Source organism: Letharia columbiana (genome assembly GCF_014066305.1).
Source record: "Letharia columbiana isolate WasteWater2 chromosome Unknown Sc0000041_s0, whole genome shotgun sequence".
Taxonomy (NCBI): domain Eukaryota; kingdom Fungi; phylum Ascomycota; class Lecanoromycetes; order Lecanorales; family Parmeliaceae; genus Letharia; species Letharia columbiana.
Genome location: NW_023501085.1, coordinates 350,001 through 368,292, shown reverse-complemented (window position 1 = coordinate 368,292; position 18,292 = coordinate 350,001). Strand labels below are relative to the sequence as shown.

Sequence of the window (18,292 nt, the reverse complement as noted above, 5' to 3'; positions counted from 1 at the left end):
AAATAGTGGCAATTCTCTCAGAGCGTCTCTCACTTCGTGATTTTCGACTTTCACATCACCTCTTGAACTCACGCTCTCTTCAACTTCCCAACTTGCCGCAGCCAAGACCTTCGATCTGGATGCCAGTATTGAAACACCATGGCAACCCTCGAAGAGTGGACGGAGTATTTCTACGCAGACATCAGCGCTCAGCTACGCCTCACGGCGTCAACCAAAGAATGTTCGATGGATTGTATCTTAGTAAAAGCTCGATTACTGGATCCTGGCTGCTCACAGAACTGGTGACAACCCCTCCCCCCTCCCCAACCCATTTTCACTTGCCATTACCTGTACTGAACTCCCATGCAGGCTTCCAAATACTCGATTCTTGCCAATGAGAGGGATGCAATGTTCGTGACGGTTATACGAGGTGATTTCGAGGCTGAGACGTGGAGATTGGTGTGGCATTACAAACACGGTCAGGCAGGTGGGTGATGATGGTATTTGGGCCACCATACAGACCTCTGCTAACAAGCTGGACCCGCAGATGTTTATCACTCAACATCGAACTTCCCTGGACCCCGCGTGGATCAAGATGGTCGGGTGTTGATCAGGGATTGCATTCTGCCTCCTGTCAATGGTGGCGAGGGATAGGGTGTGCAATCTGATCTGAAGGGGCTGATGAAGATTGGGCATAAGACGATTTGTGCCAAAGCATGGAAATCAGGCCGATAGGTAGATGTTGCAAGCAATGATCGACTACCTCCCCCCCCAAACATGCATAGTTGCAATAGAGTTGTTAAGTTGAAAGCCGACTAAGACAGGCGAATCGAAGGAGCGCAAAATTCAAAACTCAACACATCTTCCGCACATTTTCCCCTCATTTCCAACAACACTATCCCTCTTCCTCGCACCCACCCAGAATACCCGCCATATCATCGCGAAGCGTCCACTTGGTCTTGGGGATAATTGGAGATTGGAGTGGCACACTAAAGATGAAGGACAGCAATGTGAGTAGAGGAGAGAACCGTGCCCCTGCTGGGTTCGTTGTCTTGACCTAAAGAAAGGACAGCAATGTGAGTAGATGTAGAACCGTGCCCCTGCTCGGGTGCGTTGTCTTGAGCCGATTCTGCTGCAGATCAGTTCCACTCGGTCTCCGGCATCCCGCCTTTCTTCCTGCACAAAAGAAGGCGGAAATAGCTATTGTGTTCCTGATATCTAGATTGACCGATCTGAATCTGACGCCGGGGGTGGGAGATTGGGTTTCATGGGCCCAGGAAAAAATTGAATAAGCTGAAACTGTTGCTGGAGCAGGGGGCGAAGAATCAGCTCGACCCTCGTGTCCACGGACTGGGCTTTCGTCGAGTAAGTCACGACCATGGGTCCATGATAAGCGCACTTTGAGGCAATCAAGGCAAGACTCAAACATGACCGTTGCCTCTTGAGGGCTGATACTTCCTTTGCAGAATCAATGAGCCCTAATATGACTTTCGTTATTATTTCTCCTTTCGTCATTCTGTATCGGTCTCGTTGGAGTCGGACAAGTTTAAGGGGTTTGATGACTGGGATTTTGTTTTGTGACCACCCCTTGTCTGGAACACCTTGTACTAGTACCTGACCTACAACATATCCACCACCTTCCCATAGCATGTACCCCAGTGTTCGGCAACTTTTCAACGCACTTTATTAAACAAACAAAACATCAGATACATAGCTCGAAGAGCAAGAGAAGTTCTGCAACATTATAGGCGGCCGTTCCTCTGTAAATCTTGTCGTTGTGGAGTTCTAGTGGAGCTGTACTGTGTTTGAACAAAAAAAACCAAACTCGAGGTGGTCGGTTGGGCACCGGCTGCGATACGTCGCGAAATTGCCACTCAACAGCCCTCGTCGAAAAATGCAAATTTTGAATAATCACTAGTAGTGAGTTATCTATCGGAATCTCGAACATTAGCTATGGCGACCGCTCACAGGTACTTTTACCGCCATTCTGTACAGCTTCTTGATGGGCAGAGCACACATTTGAGCTGTGGTGCTCCGCCAAGTTCGATATACCTAAAGCTCATAGTCTTGCCTTTGCGAGCGCCTCCGAAACCAGTCGGACCCTAATCGTTTTGATGGCATCAAGGCCTGCTTCAGCTTGCATTTGCAGACAACGATTATTAGGATGTTCCCATCGTCTTTCTGATACTGTTTAAACAAGAAAAGCTTACCAGGGCACAATCGGGCTCGTCGTTCAGATTCCGTACGCCCCTTCCACCAATCGCGAATCCTTCGCGTACGTCAGAAGCCTCGGGCACACCACAGACGGGTCCGAGAGCATGACTATCCTAGCTCAAGTCTACGCTTTCGCAGATTCAATGGCACCCTGCAGGCTGCCGGCTCTGACATCGCTGGTGGAGACAGAGCCGGCTCTGTTGACAAAGAGGATGGAAAAGGCATCTTGTTTATCTTCATCGTTTCTTCGGGGCGTATAGCCCCCTTCTGCAGAATTGCACTGCTCGCAGGGGCCCCGCCGTTTCCAGCTCCATGTGCAGTAAGCAATTCTGCCACCTCAGACCTTCTGGTATGTTGAGTGGCAGAGCCACTGTGGGATCGCCCAGGTCAAGAAATTTAGACTACTTGGCTGTTTTGATTAGAAGAGATATGAAAGCCTTTTTGGAAGGGTTTCGACCTTCATCGTTCTAGGCAAGGGTGGGTAAGTGCAGAGCTTGTAGAATCTATCGAGATAATCGAGATACTCTGCGACTTGAGGGCTAATTGAGAGACACCGATGAGTCTTACGTTGGATCTGAATCGTCACAGAATCGTGGATAACTATTTCGATATCGCTGATGGTGACCGTGGTAAAAAATGCCCTCATTTGAAAGACTTGTTGGATTAAAAGGGACGAGTACTAAGCACAACGAAGCATTTCGATCCCTAGCAGCGGTCGGAAACTTACAAAGGCGTGACAGGTTGTTTCCATCCACTATCACCCATGAGACTCTCGAAAGTCACTAAGCATAGGGTCACATTCCAAACGCGCTTGATTAGTAAGGTACGTGGTTCTGATCTAGGCCTGCCTTCAGTCTTAGCTTCAAGATTTCCTATCCGAATCTTGTCTGCATCTAACACGCGTTGGACATCTGGAGCGCGCCTCTCGGCCCAAAGACGGTCTCGTTCCCAGGCTTTATCGTTGAGTGAGCAATCCCTTGAGGCAAATAAAGCTTCAGAAATGGCGTCCTCGTTGTCTTCTTCTGCGTCCTGTCTAGGACACTCATCGCGCTCTCCGTCATATTGCGGGTTTTTGGGTCTTCCTCCCTTTGGATGATATTGATCGCTGGTTTCTAATTTGAGAAGCCTTCCTTATCTGGGAATTTGGTGATGCTCTTCGGTTCCTCTCTTAACATGTTGTTGTCCTTCAGCTTCGGCCTGAGAATTTTGTTGACATCAAGCTCCTCCCTTGAAAGTTGTGCATCTTCTCCCGGTCCTCGACCGCCTTCACCCGCATCGTTTGAAGCGTCACTTGAACTTGTGTCTTCTCCGATTCCCGAAGACCTCACTGGAATTCACCGGCCAGACGGTGGTCCGTTTCCGATACTCTCACTGAAGGCCGCTCTCAAGGTTGTTAGGTCTTGCCGAGCGCCGAAAGAAAAGAGAAAAGGTCGAAGAATCTTGTTGGGGGAGCCTTGCCTTTTGTGAATAACAGCAGAGCTAGTGCCAGCCGACTGCAAGCACTGGCTTGAGGCGTCGTAAGGTCAAGCGGCATACAGACCTTGCAAGAACACTCGACGGAAGTTCTTTGACTATAGTGAAGTCGAAGTTCATGAACCAAAGAGCATCTCGGTCAGCCGCTCAAAGCTACATCAAGGTACAAGGGAGTATCCAAATGCTATGGAATGGTCGTGGCCGGTGACTCGGCTACGTCCGACAAACTTGTCAAAGCACATGCGGCCACAGGAGTGGCTTCTGCCAGGGACTTTGGTGTTTCTGCCTTGTCCCAATGTATATACCAAGTATGTGAGGTGAGCCAGTCGTTCAGTGCTTCCGCATACTTCGACGAGACACGACAAATCCGTGGCTATGCTGCATACGCGGCTGAGGTGAGGTAAGGTTAGGCGACATGTTGATCCAATTGAGCATATTGACGGAGGGTATCACCCGCTGGATATTGAAGCTCGTCGACCGATAAGCACCTTGCCAGCCTGTGGGATGACTATCTGTAAAGATGCATTCGTCTGAAGCCAGCTGTCGAAGTGGCATATTGGACCACAATTCGACTTGAGCACGCCGAGGTGAGTCTTGCACTCTGCATAGTGTGTTAATCTTGCGCTTTACGGGCATACGGACGGCTTAACGGATATCTTTAGAAGGGGCTAAGTTTCTCCCAGATATGTCAGTATTACCAGCGGACATCCTGTCCTCAGATGGGCTACGGAAGACAAAATCAAAGTCGTAAGTTTCTATTCCAATTTGGGGTCGATATGGTGTCACACCGATCGCTGCGTCTGATTACAATCCGACAGAGCGCATCATTTCCTACCCATTGTCGGCCTTTCCAACGACGGTCCCATAATGCTTGACACGAGGTGACGACTTCATCGCCATTGATTCTGTGCTGCGTAGAGTCATCCTGCGTCTCTCAATGGCAAACCATTGAGGAAGAAATCCGTCTCAATTTCGAAGATGTCAATAACATAGGTGTGATGGGTCGCACACCTCGGCATGAGTAGCGTGCCGTGGAGAAGATTGAGCATATTTCACACTCGAGTTCCTGGATTTCTAGCTATCAGAAGGGCGAATGCTTTCGCAAGCCTTGTCGTTCCGTCCTTGACTTCGATGCCGCGTTCACCGAGCATGAGCTTGATCTCATCGATCAAAACCTGCCAATATACTCGGAAAGCCTTGTACCCGTAGAGCTGTGCATGGCCGAAGTACTACACATCGGTCGTCTCGTCGTGCTCGTCCTTGGAATTCAGCGTCTCGAAATGGAAGCCCTTGTTTCAGATGCGCTCGTATACGCCAATTGCATTCAGAACGCGCAGGGCGATGGGGAAGAGCATGACAGCGCCGCCTTGGACGAAGCGGTTAGAGCGGACTTCCCAGATGGTTGATGTAATACCGCACGATGTAGTGCAAGGGCTAAACCGAGGCCTGAGAGGCCGGCGCCGATAATGGCGACTTGGGTAGGTGGTGAGGATGGCATTTTGCAAGAATACAGTACGCGAGGTTCTTATTGTGACCGAGGATAAGAGAAAAAGGACTGAATGCAAAGAGTTGATATACATTTAACGCAAGAGAGATCTGACTGCGATGGATACGCCTAATATATGTTTTAATATCAGGCATCATCCCATGCTGACCCCTAAGTCTGATAAAACTCAGGCATAAAAGCTCTTTCGCGTGACACTAACGCATACGCCGCTCAAGTAAGCAAAGCGGATGATTTATACACATCGTTCGTAAACGTGGCCGAGAAGAGATTGTAGAGTGACAGATGAATCATAGAAGTTCTGACGGACATTTCGTTGTGGAAAGCAAGATGCTGCAATCTTCGGCCGAGAGCTCAGATTTAACGGCAAATTCATTCCAAGTTCCAGCACGGCCGGAGCCCATATTTTCAGCGTGGTGCGTGAAGAAAGTCGTATAGTCTTATCACGTGAGATTATCTCTGAATTTGGTTAAGTCTTATAATTTAATGTATTTCGAAGCTCGGCTGAGATCAGGCGTTGATATGTTCAGCATATGCTACCTTTTAACTATGGCCGAGCGTTTTTTGGCACCGGCCGAAAGAGGAACTCAGACAAGACACATTTGACGTGGGCTTCAGAGAAGAGGGTTCAAGCAGTATGTTACTCAAAAATGAGCGTGGTGAAAAAACAGCGAGGGATGTCGAGGGGTTTAGATCATTCGCTTGAGGTTCCATCGGATAACGCCTTACCCGATTAGAGACTAGCGTAACTACTGTTGGCAATATGATAGGCTATGCCCAATACAATTAGGGCTAGGGCTATATATGAATGCTATGTAAATAGATCGCATACATAGATAGGTAAAAAAAAAAAAAAAAAATTTTTTGGGGGGGGGGGGGGCTTTAAAAAAATTAAAAAGTTTTTTTTCAAAATTTTTGAAATTTCTTCCTTCGAGTCATCCGATTTCGGCTTGTGACCCATAGTAAATCGGATTGCTTCGGGGGTCACATCTCAGCCTTCCAGGCGTGTTAGTTCCACATATGCGCCAAGTGAACTGGATTACCCTGGCACACCATAGCCATAGCTATATGGCTATTGCCCATGGCTATATTACCCATGGCTACTATTGCCAATAGCTATATCACCCATAGCTACTGTTACCAATGGCTATGTCACCTATGACTACTATTGCCTATAGCTATATTATTCATGACTATATTTGCCCATAGCTATATGGCTGTAGCCCCTAGCCACATTGTGGCTAATGGCTATAAGCCGTGGCTAATGGCCATAAGCCGTCAAAACCAATACTCCCTCTTTATTTGACTACTGGAAAGGTAGAGATAGTAGAGCAAACAGTTAATATCACTCTTCGAAAAAATCTCCATAGAGAAAGCAGAGAAAGTAGAGAAATAACGCAAACTTTTAATATAGCTCTTTAGTTTATTCTCCTAAAATACGTAATAGCCCTTACGTATAGTAAGGTTATTTTAAGAAAGTGAATTTAGGTCTTATATGATATCGAATTTCCTCGATAGTAGCCTTTTAATTAATCGAATAGCTATATATCTCTAATAGTCCTTTATACTATTTAAATAACTTCTTATTTAGCGATTTAATAAGAATATCTATTATTATTTAAATTATAAGTATATAGTCTATTATAATTACCTCGTTTTTAACTAATTAATAAATATAATAATACTAAATATCGATATATTTAGTTCTTTAATAATGCTCGAGGTTCTTTATAAGATTAATGGCTCTTTTATTATCATCGAGTAATATCATAAAGCCTTTATCTAATACTCGAAAACGAACTTCTTATAACTATTATATAATTTATATAATAATCTTATCTTCTTCTATTAAAGTTATATACTTAGCTTTTATAATAGATATAATTATCTCTTACTATTTTCGACTATATTATAAATATACTATTTATTTATATAGTAAAACGAATTTATAGATAAACTTATAATCCTTCTAATTATCATCGTATACGAAATCCGCGAATTCTTTTAATATTTCTATTTCTTAATAGCGTAGTTCTAGAGATATCCGATAACCGTCGGAAGGCAACATTTGAGAATTCTAGCATTATTATCCACACCACCACTATAAAACCACTATATAATCCATATTAAATGGTCGTAATCTATTATATAGACTCCATTTAATCCTTTCTATAGTGGAATCGTTCTATATAAGTCCCTTCCTTACATAAAGAGATTTTGCAGATAGCGCATCCCCCTCTAGTCTTCCGTACTCCCTTACTATTACTGCTTATTTCTTTATTAAACCTCCAAAATCCTTTCTTCTAACAATTCAAATAATATATAAAACACTATCGAACGATCTTCAAGTCTTATTATTTATGATTGCCTCATACTAGTTTCGGTAGAGTAGAAAGTGAAGTAGAAGATTGCCGAGATCACCTATCTTCTCTACCTTCTTTAAGTAATCCCACTATTACCTATTTAAGAAACGTCTGATACTCTTAATAGAACATTCCTATAGATTCATAGAGTTTAAAAGTATTCGAAAGACTTCCATCTAATTTCCAGTGAAATTAAGATATTTATATTCGATTATAAGCCTTATAAAAAGAATATATAGCTACTAGTATATTAAATCGATTAATCTCCCCTATATACCTATTATAGTAGAAAAAGATCTTCGAAACACCGAAATCCTTTTGCTAGACGTTATTTCTATCCTCTTTGAAAATAGATAAGATAATACAATTATTAGTATTTATTCTATTAAAACGCTTTCTCTTTTTAATAATAGTGTCATTAATCTCTCTAATATCATAAGCAGTAATAAAGGCCAAAATAAGGTTATTATCCTACTAGGCTACCATAAAAATATCGTCCTAAATTACTATAGTAAGGGTATTATACGAGATATCCTTAGCAAATCGCTATTTCATCTCTACAAGCAATTCTGGAAGATTCGTTCGATTTAGCTTTATAATCTTATATACAATAATTCTTAAGGCCTTCAACTTACTAGTAAGCTTTAATTTGATAAAATAGTTATTTATAAAGAGGATAAAGTTAGAGGGTAATATATTAGTAGCCAATTTAAAGACCATAGCACTTATATCTCCAAGACCTTTAACTTTAAACCTACTCTTAAGGCCTTATTCAGATGAATACTATATATAGTTATAGAGATAGCCCTTATCACTAATTATAAAAACCTTATATTTCTACTTAATTAGCTTGTCTAAAGCCATAATAGAATAATAAGTACACCCTATCTCCTTGATCATATATTTATCAATTATATAGTGGCTACTTGGGGTACGTAATTTCTTTCAATTACTTCGTATCTCATCGGCAAATAAAAGTATCTTCTTATATTATACAGGCTTCTAATATCTACCCTTTTCAATAATAAAAGAATCCTCTTCGTCAGAATCTAAATAATAAATTATTCTTCGAAGAAGCATATAGCGGTCCCGTGCTATTTCGCTAGTAAGAATCGAAGGCACTAAAGCAATACTATTAATCCTTCAATAATTATAAATAGTAGAAAAGCGATAGATTCTCATATAGATTATAATAGCGATGAAGATTTTTAGCTCTGAAATACGAGTGGGTTTCTAGTAAAGATCTAAAGGACTCTGCCGAGAAGCATATAAATTTATACTCTTATAAAGCATATCCCAGACAGTAGTAGTCCATATAAGACTAAATACTAGATATGAGAGAACTATAAAGTCATTCGGAAAGTAACTAACGGGTATACGGTACTCGATTTATAATAATTAATACTCAGGTAATATAGGTATACGTCGGAGAAGAATATCACGTTGCTTGAGTTTTTCCTTCCTTGCCTCGATCGTGGCCTCTTTTTTTTAACGTTTCTAGGCCTCATATAATTCGTCCTTATCAGGCTGAGGTAGGGTAGCAATTTTAGCCATATTGAACTATATTTGATGAAATAGTAAGAAAGAATATAAAAAAGTCGCGTTCTTAAAAGACGCGATTTTTGAAGCTAAAATATTACCTCGGCTCGGCGGTTATCGGATAGTATCTCATATATACTTAAGTACTCGATTTACGATATTTATATAGTAAATAATTAGTATATATAACAGAATAAGATAGGGCTGAACTAGAAAACCTTGAATTTGTATGTGCAGCCAATCATCAATTCAGGGTCACTACGCTCTTTGGTTAGACCGGCTGAGTCAGCCCGGTAGCCCTCCCGAGCTCCCTCATCAAAAATTTGTATATAGAAGTTTTACACTTTAAAGTACTCAGCTTGCGATACATACAGTTACTTCATAATTCCTCAAATTGTAGAGCTCGCTTTGCGCTTTCTAACGCTGTAAAAATTATGAAGTTTGACCTACTATTGGTGGATTAAATGGACATTCAAATATGGTAGTCATGGTAGTCACACCAGACGCGTCCCGGATCGGATAATAATCCTTCCACCTGTTTGTTATTCTTCCACCATTCTACCAATTCTACCAATTCTACCAATTCTACCAATTCCACCAATATAAACACATTTACCCTCGGTACCCTCGCACTCAATTAAACAAGAGGAGGATCTACAACAGGCGAATGCGGAGAACACTGCGGAGAACATTGCGGAGACAGTCATCAGCAGCAGTGACACAACAGGCCTACTCTCCACGGTCTCACACCAATCCACTCAGCCAGTGCAAGAGAAGTCACTACAGCAGGCGAATACGGAGAACACTGCGGAGAAATCAAGCGACAACAAGGCCCCCAGCACCAAGAACAGGCTCAGCTCTCCAAGATCCCACGTCATATGCTCTCCACGATTCCACATCAAATCATCACTCAGCAAGCGGAGAACACCACTATAACTTGGCCTATCATCCCCACTGCATTGAGGAGTAAGAGGAGGAACTACAACAGGCAAATGCGGAGAACACTGTAGAGAAACCAAGCGGTAATAAGGCCACCATCGTCAAGAACACGGCTCAGCTCTCTAAGATCCCACGTCATATGCTCTCCACGGTTCCACATCAAATCATCACTCAGCAAGCGAAGAACACCACTGCAACTTGGCCATTCCACATCAAATCATCACTCAGCAAGCGAAGAACACCACTACAACTTAGCCTATCATCCCCATTACATTGAGAAGCAAGAGGAGGAACTACAACAGGCAAATGCGGAGAACACTGCGGAGAAACCAAGCGGCAACAAGGCCACCATCGTCAAGAACGCGGCTCAGCTCTCCAAGATCCCACGTTATATCAGTTATCCACTCAGTCAACCACTCAGCTAGCCACTCAGTCTAATACTCTACAAGAGGAGGAGTAAGAGAAGGAACTACAACAGGCAAATGCGGAGAACACTACGGAGAAACCAAGCGGCAACAAGGCCACCATCGTCAAGAACACGGCTCAGCTCTCCAAGATCCCACGTTATATCAGTCATCCACTCAGTCAGCCACTCAGCTAGCCACTCAGTCTGATACTCTACAAGAGGAGGAGCAAGAGGAGGAACTACAACAGGCAAATGCGAAGAACACTACGGAGAAACCAAGCGGCAACAAGGCCACCATCGTCAAAAACACGGCTCAGCTCTCCAAGATCCCACGTCATATGCTGTCCACGATTCCACATCAAATCATCACTCAGCAAGCGGAGAACACCACTACAACTTAGCCTATCATCCCCACTGCATTAAGAAGTAAGAGGAGGAACTACAACAGGCAAATGCGGAGAACACTGCGGAGAACACTATAGAGAACACTGCGGAGAAACCAAGCGGCAACAAGGCCACCATCGTCAAGAACACGGCTCAGCTCTCCAAGATCCCACGTCATATGCTCTCCACGGTTCCACATCAAATCATCATTCAGCAAGCGGAGAACACCACTACAACTTGGCCTGTCATCCCCACTACATTAATATGATACATCACTGCAATAACGTCACAAGAGAAGGATCTACTATCACAGTCAATTGAGCCTCTACAGGAGGAACATCGAACGATACATATTTGAACGAATTAAAACCGTCCGATGTCTTACTCTGACAGCTATTTCATTATTCGAATGATTTCACTGCGGCAGGAGATAATGTGGGATTCACACCACTAATTGGCATGTTGTCTCCATTTCTTTCCGATATTTCGATACTTCTTACCATAAGAACATGACCTTTGTCTATTTTTTGTAGGCAATTATTACGAATCAATCCTTCACACTTGATACACCTTTCTAATTAGACCTTAGCGCGCCTCTCTCCGCACATATATACCTATATATCGCATAGATTAAATTAATTTTATAGTGGTGAAAGTAGGTCAAAAACGCATAGCAAGCGATTAGAGTTCGATTTAACTTAGGGCTAGGGCTAAAATTTCATTTAACTTAAAAAAATCCAACTCCATTTAACTTAGAAAAATGAAAAATCCAACTCTATAAATTTAATTTATGGGCCTTTACTTGTAAGATTATAATAGAATTAACTAAGCTTTTCTATAACGAAGACTATATCGATTTATATATTAGTTATAAAAAATATAAGGCTTTTTATTCGCTTCTAATATTATAGCTAGTTTATATATTCTTCTTCTAAACGATCTAATTAGATTAACTTATATTTATCGATAGAAGTATAAATAGAAATCGCCTAATTTATTAAATATTCTTCGAATATCTTTTCGACGTACTATACTTATTTAATAATTAAGATATAAGATTTTTAGTTATAGTAAATTTAAATATCGAGAATATAATTAACTAAGTCTACTTTAATAGTCTTAAATTTTTTATAAATTTAATACTTAATATAGTTTATAATACTTTATAGCTTAGCTTTAATAAGAATATCATTTATATATAATATTATAATAGCTATTTTCTCTAGTAATACTTAAATAAAGATATAGCTATTAGCTATAGTAGCTATAAATTTTATTTTCTTAATAATATACTTAAATTTCTCATTTTAGATGTGGGCTAATTATTTAAAATTATATAATTCTTTTTAAAGAAGTAATATCTTATTTTTAGTATTAGTTGCTAATAGATAGTCTAATAATAAAATTATATAGATTTTTTTATAAAGATTACTATTAAGATAAGTATTATCAATATTCATTTATTCTATTAAAAGATTTATTATTATTATATATAATAGAAATAGATATAGCGAGTTAAATTGTAGAGTAAAGGTAAAGATCTTATAGAAGTTAATATTTTCTATTTATATAAACTCTTTAGTAACGAGTCTAGCCTTAAACTTATTAATAGTCCTATCGCTATTATATTTAATTTTAAAAATCTATTTATATATAATTAAGCGTCTATTAATCGATAAAGTAGCGAGTCTCTAAATTTCTTTAGTAATTAAGGCGATAATTTTCTTAATAGTAGCTTACTTCTATTCGCGGGCGTTTAGTTTATAAATAGCTTTCTAATAAATAAGAGATTTAATTATAATATTTATAAGCTTAGCTTTATTCTTTATATCGAAGTTATTATAAAACTTATAAAGGTTATAGTCTAGCTTCTTAGTATAAGATTATTATATAGAGATAGTAATCTAAGATATAAGACGTTATTTAGTGCGATTAGAAGAATTAGAAATAAATATAAATATAATAAATTATTAAATATTAACCTTAGATACCGTCCCTTAATTTATTATTTCCTTACTATTTAAGATATTAAGAGTCTCTTTAACTTCGCGAAGATTTAACGAAGATTTCGATTTACTTTAATATACATTTAGGCTACTTAATCCCGAATCTCTACTATTATTTATATTCTCTAGAAAGTTAATAGAAACTTCTCCCTCTACTTAAGAATTCTATATATCTTTAATTTCTTTAATTTGTAACGACGGTATAATATCCGATATAGGCCTCTTATAGTTTTTTTTCTTATCGTTATCGCTAGATATAGTTTTAATACTACTCTAAATAAAGATGTTATTAAGATTATTATTATTTTAGCGAGTAAAGGCGATATCTACTTATATAGAGTTATAGATTATTAAGAACGAAGTTAGAGTTATTAGTTAGACTCCCTTACGATTCTTATAAAAATAAATATTTATAGACTATTCGAATCGATTATTTCGAGGGTTATAAATTCGATATTAAGTGAATAAATGATAATTAATATATATACTCTAATAGGCTATAATATATAGCTTACTTTCTTATTTCTCTTTTAATAGATAAATTAAGTATAAATAATCGAAGACTTTTTTATAACTTAGATTCGATTTTTTATTAAATTATAATTTATAGAGTAACTTACTTCCTCTACTATTATATAATAATCTATTTTTTAAATAATTTACATAGACTGCGATTTCTAATTAAAAGTTTATAAGTAGATTTAACTAACTAAGTATAGATCTTATAAATTTAATTAATATTTTATTAAATTATTCTACGATATTATTCTAATATAGGGTATAAGTAATTATAAATTTTATAATAATACCTTATTCTTTAAGTATATTCTCGACTAACTTATACTCTTCTATATTATCAATTCTAACTAATACTACTTCTTTTACTCTAATTATTTTATTAATTATAATTATATTTCTAAGAATAAAGATATAGATCTATTTCTTTAATATAATAGACTCGAGGTTTAATTAGTTAATAGCCTTATCAATAAGGGATATAAATTACTTACTATTTTTTATAATACTAGTTATAGAATATAATCCCTAGAAGTTAATATATATTCGAGCTTCTAATACTATTTCCTTTAGCCTAGGGTTCTTATTAATCTATTAAATTATTTTCATAAAGTCACATATATCACATTAAAATCCTTCCAATGATTTCATTTCCTCTATATCTCTTACGTAGAGATATAGATTCTTTAGACAATACGCTTCGATATAGCTTAATCGTTAATATATTAGTCGAAAATAATCGACTTATTCTTATTTCGTAGGTGTAGATATATTTTTATTAAGAGGTCTCGATTTTCTAAAAGCGAATACTCTATTAGATATCGATTTAGTTAATTAATATAGATTATTTCTTATATAATCTCTTACTATCGTCTCGTCTATAAATATATTAATAATTCTAATATATATATCTTTCTTAATATATTATTTAGCTCTATAATCTATTAGAGTCTAGCGTATCTTAATAGAGTTATCTACTATTATCTAATATCTTCTATCTATATAGCTATTCGATATCTAGTTATCTTATTTAATATATCTATATTAATATTATATCTATATCGATTCTAATACTATAACTAGATTATCTTACTTACTATATTCGAATTAATAGATGAATTTAAGAAATCTATTAATAGAGGCTTTAATAAGATATTAAGTTAAGTTATTGTATTTCTAAGATAAATCTATTATATAGATAATACGTTATAAAGAGTATCTATCGAGATAGCGTAACGATCTTATAATTAGTTAGAGAAATAAAGTAATTACTAAATTAGTTTATTTATATAACTAGTAAATTTAAAGAAATTGCTATTTAACTTAATAATTATATAACTAACTCTCTAAGCGAAGTAAAAGTATTTAAAAGAACGATATTTAGATTATCTATAGTTTTTATAATAGTCTAAATGATCTATAAATTAGGAAAAAAAGTCCTCGTAAAATATAATATCTATTTTTCGAATTTGTAGTAAAGCCTTATAAAAGATATTATAAGAAGTTTTTTCTTTTCTCTTCTTCGCTTAATATTTATAATATTAAAGAATCGAGAGAAATAACGTAACTCTCTTATCTTTATTTTAAAATTATTATTTTTAATATATAATTAAGTAAGATAAATCGAGTTAGTAATCTTCTTACTTAGATATTCGATTAATAATAATTCTTACTATCTAACAATATAGCGAAGAATATCGCGGCTATTATAAATCTTATAATAGATTATTAACGTTAATTAACTACGTAATTAGATCGATAAGAAGTCTAATTAATTTCTTACTATACTTCGCGATCTTCGCTATTAATAAGACTAGTTTCGAGATATAGCTAAATAATATATCGATCTTAAGACTAAGAAGAATAAGATAGTAAATTAATAAAATAAGATTTAATAACGCTTAAAGTAAGTTAGTATTAAGGTCGAGAAGCTATAAGAATAGAATAGAGAGCTTCGATAATAGCTAATAATAATACGATTAAATATACTTAAGAATTTATAAATTATCTCTAAGATATAAGCGTTAACTCTTAATAAAGCCTATTTAAGTTTTATACTCTATCTATAGAAAAGAGAAGTCTATTAAGCTATCGAATTCTCTCTTCTTTATTACGATAATAAGAATCTCGTATAAGAGAATTAATTAGTTAAAATAAAGGAAAAGTTATTAGATAATAAGAATTACTACTCTATCGAGATGTCTTAAATTATCTATCTTCTATTATATATAGATAAGAAAGCGATCTCTTATATTCTAAATAGAAGATATAGAGATATTATAAATCTTTATATATTAGTTAGCGAGGTTATAAACTAGCTAACTAAGATCTATAAAGAGATAAATCGTTATAAGAAGATAAGATGTGAATATGATTTTCTTTAATAGATAATCTAGCCCTTTAATAGATTCTATATAGAACTCGTTAGACTCGATTTTATACTTAACTATAACGAAAATCTATCTAAGAAATAATTTAAATATTAAGCTATAAATATATATTCGACTTTACTTTATTTTTATAGCCCTTTCTAATTATAAGTCTATGCCTCTAAGAAATATTAAGAAATATCTTATAAATAACGATAACTTATAGCGCGTAGACTATAAACTATATCTAACTTAGATCGTCGATAAAACGACTTTTAAAATTATTATAACTCGAATAAGAAAGATAATTACCGCTATAATCGAGGATCGTATATCTTTCGCTATTATATCGAATACTTATACTCTCGAGTATCTTTTAGAGTATATCGAAGACGATAATCGATATAGATTTAAGAAACTTAATATATTTTAATTATAGAAAGATAGGCTATGTAAGACGCGATTATTTAGTATAGAAGATAGATTAACGCTAATAAGAAGGCCTTATAAAAGATAGAAATTTACGAACTTATTATCGATAACGAATATAAGATAAATCTACTAGCCGACGCTTACGAAGTCTCTAAGAATTTAGAAAATAAATAGCCTCTATTAAAGTTACGATAAGGGGAATCTATAATATATATCTACTAAATACTTTTAATAATTCTTTAATACGCTATTCTTTTAGAATATAAGTAACGCTATCGTTATAGGGACGAAAATACTTACTTTAAAATATTTTTATCGATAGTAAGTATACTAAGAATATATATAGTTATTAATAAGTTTCTAATTTATAGAGTTTATAAAGAATTACTATTAAAATCGATTTTACTATCGAAATCTAAATCTCTAAAGAATTACGATAGCCGAATCGCAAAGAAGTCTATTATCTACTATTTACTTTCGATAATAATAGTAAATAGCTATCGAGAGGGAACGTATTCTATATACTTATCGCCCTTCTTATATATAATATAATTCTAGAAAAATCATAGATAAATAAGTATAAGGTACTTCTCGATATAATAAAAGATAAGATTCTTTTTATATTAGATCGCTATAATTATAACGATAATGAGATCTCGATAGTAGAGAATCTCGCTATCTTATTAAATTCGAAATCGAAACTCTCTATCTCTATAGACTATCTTAAAGAAAAAATTTCTCTCTTAATTTATATATAACGACGACTCGAACTTTACTATTAACTCGAACGTCTCTAGCGAACTAATTAATAAGAAGAGATTAATATCTACTTTTTAAAATATAAGATAAAAATAAGATATAAACTTATAATTTATTAATATCGTCGAAATTAATATTATATTATACTATTAATTAGCGCGTAATAAGGGAAATCGTCTATTTACTCTTATTATAAATGAGATCTATAACTCGCTATTAAAAGAGTTATCTCTTTAGAAGAAATTATGTAATTCTCGCGTATTAATTAATAAGCTATATTTTTATAACTTAGAAAAGAAGTATAAGAGGTACTATAAATCGAATTATTCTATTTAAATTAGCGCTATTAAAATCGTTAGCCCTAAAGATATTAAATGAAAACTTCTTATAAAGTATTACGACTATTTAAATATTTTCGATAGAACGAAGACAAATAAACTATTATTATATCGCTCTTATAATTATAAACTAGAATTTATAGAGATCGATATCGTCGAACTATTAAAGAGTTAAGTCTATTCTATATTAGAATATAAGTTAAAATAGATTAAGAAGTATTTAAATAAGTATCTAAAAAAGGGTTTTATAACACCTAGTTATACTCCGTTCGTATCCTCTATTCTATTTACCGAGAAATTAAATAAGAGTCTACGCTTTTATATAAACTATCGAAGACTAAATATTATTACTAAGAGAAATCGATATTTAATTTCATTAATAGACGAGATTCTCGCGAGAATTTAGAGCTATAAATATCTTACTCGATTAGATATTATAGCCGTATTTAATAAATTACGTATATATCTCAATAGTAAGAATTTTACTACGTTTGTTATCTTCCTCGACGTATATAAGTATCGAATACTCTTCTTCGATCTAATTAATAGCCTAGTCACCTATTAATAATATATAAATAATATTCTATTCGAGTATCTAAACGACTTCTATTAAGTCTATCTCGACGATATTCTTATTTATAATCGATCGAGAAAGAAATATATTACGTATATTCGAAAGATTCTTTAAAAGCTATAAGAGGTCGAATTATAGATAGATATCCTTAAATATAAATTTCATATCTAGAAGACGAAATTTTTAGGTCTTCTTATTTCGATTAATAGTCTATAAATAAACTCTATTAAAATTTAAGCTATTATTAAATAATCTATCTCTATTAATTTAAAGAAGATATAAACCTTTATTAACTTTTATAACTTCTATTATCAATTTATAAGAGACTTCTCGAAGATTATAAAATTAATAGTAAAACTTATAGTTAAGAAAGTAATATTTAATTAATTATCGATCTATTAGAAAGCCTTTTATTTACTAAAGATAGCTATTATAAGAGCTTTAATTCTACGCTATTTCGATAGATCGAAGAATATTATACTTAAAATAAACTTCTC

The 18,292-nt window shown here is 35.4% G+C and overlaps 2 protein-coding genes across 2 annotated transcripts; both read left to right on the top strand.

Annotated features, from left to right (window-relative positions):
- Positions 1-138: 138 nt before the first annotated feature.
- HO173_009628 (uncharacterized protein) lies at positions 139-474 on the top strand (the record flags this gene model as incomplete). The annotated part of the gene is made up of 2 exons (XM_037311518.1): positions 139-240; positions 349-474. The coding sequence occupies 2 exons, from the start codon at positions 139-141 to the stop codon at positions 472-474; spliced, it is 228 nt and encodes a 75-aa protein (XP_037161674.1).
- Positions 475-9,950: 9,476 nt separating this feature from the next.
- HO173_009627 (uncharacterized protein) lies at positions 9,951-10,818 on the top strand (the record flags this gene model as incomplete). The annotated part of the gene is made up of 4 exons (XM_037311517.1): positions 9,951-10,038; positions 10,267-10,398; positions 10,473-10,574; positions 10,637-10,818. The coding sequence occupies 4 exons, from the start codon at positions 9,951-9,953 to the stop codon at positions 10,816-10,818; spliced, it is 504 nt and encodes a 167-aa protein (XP_037161673.1).
- Between the last annotated feature and the right edge of the window lie 7,474 nt (positions 10,819-18,292).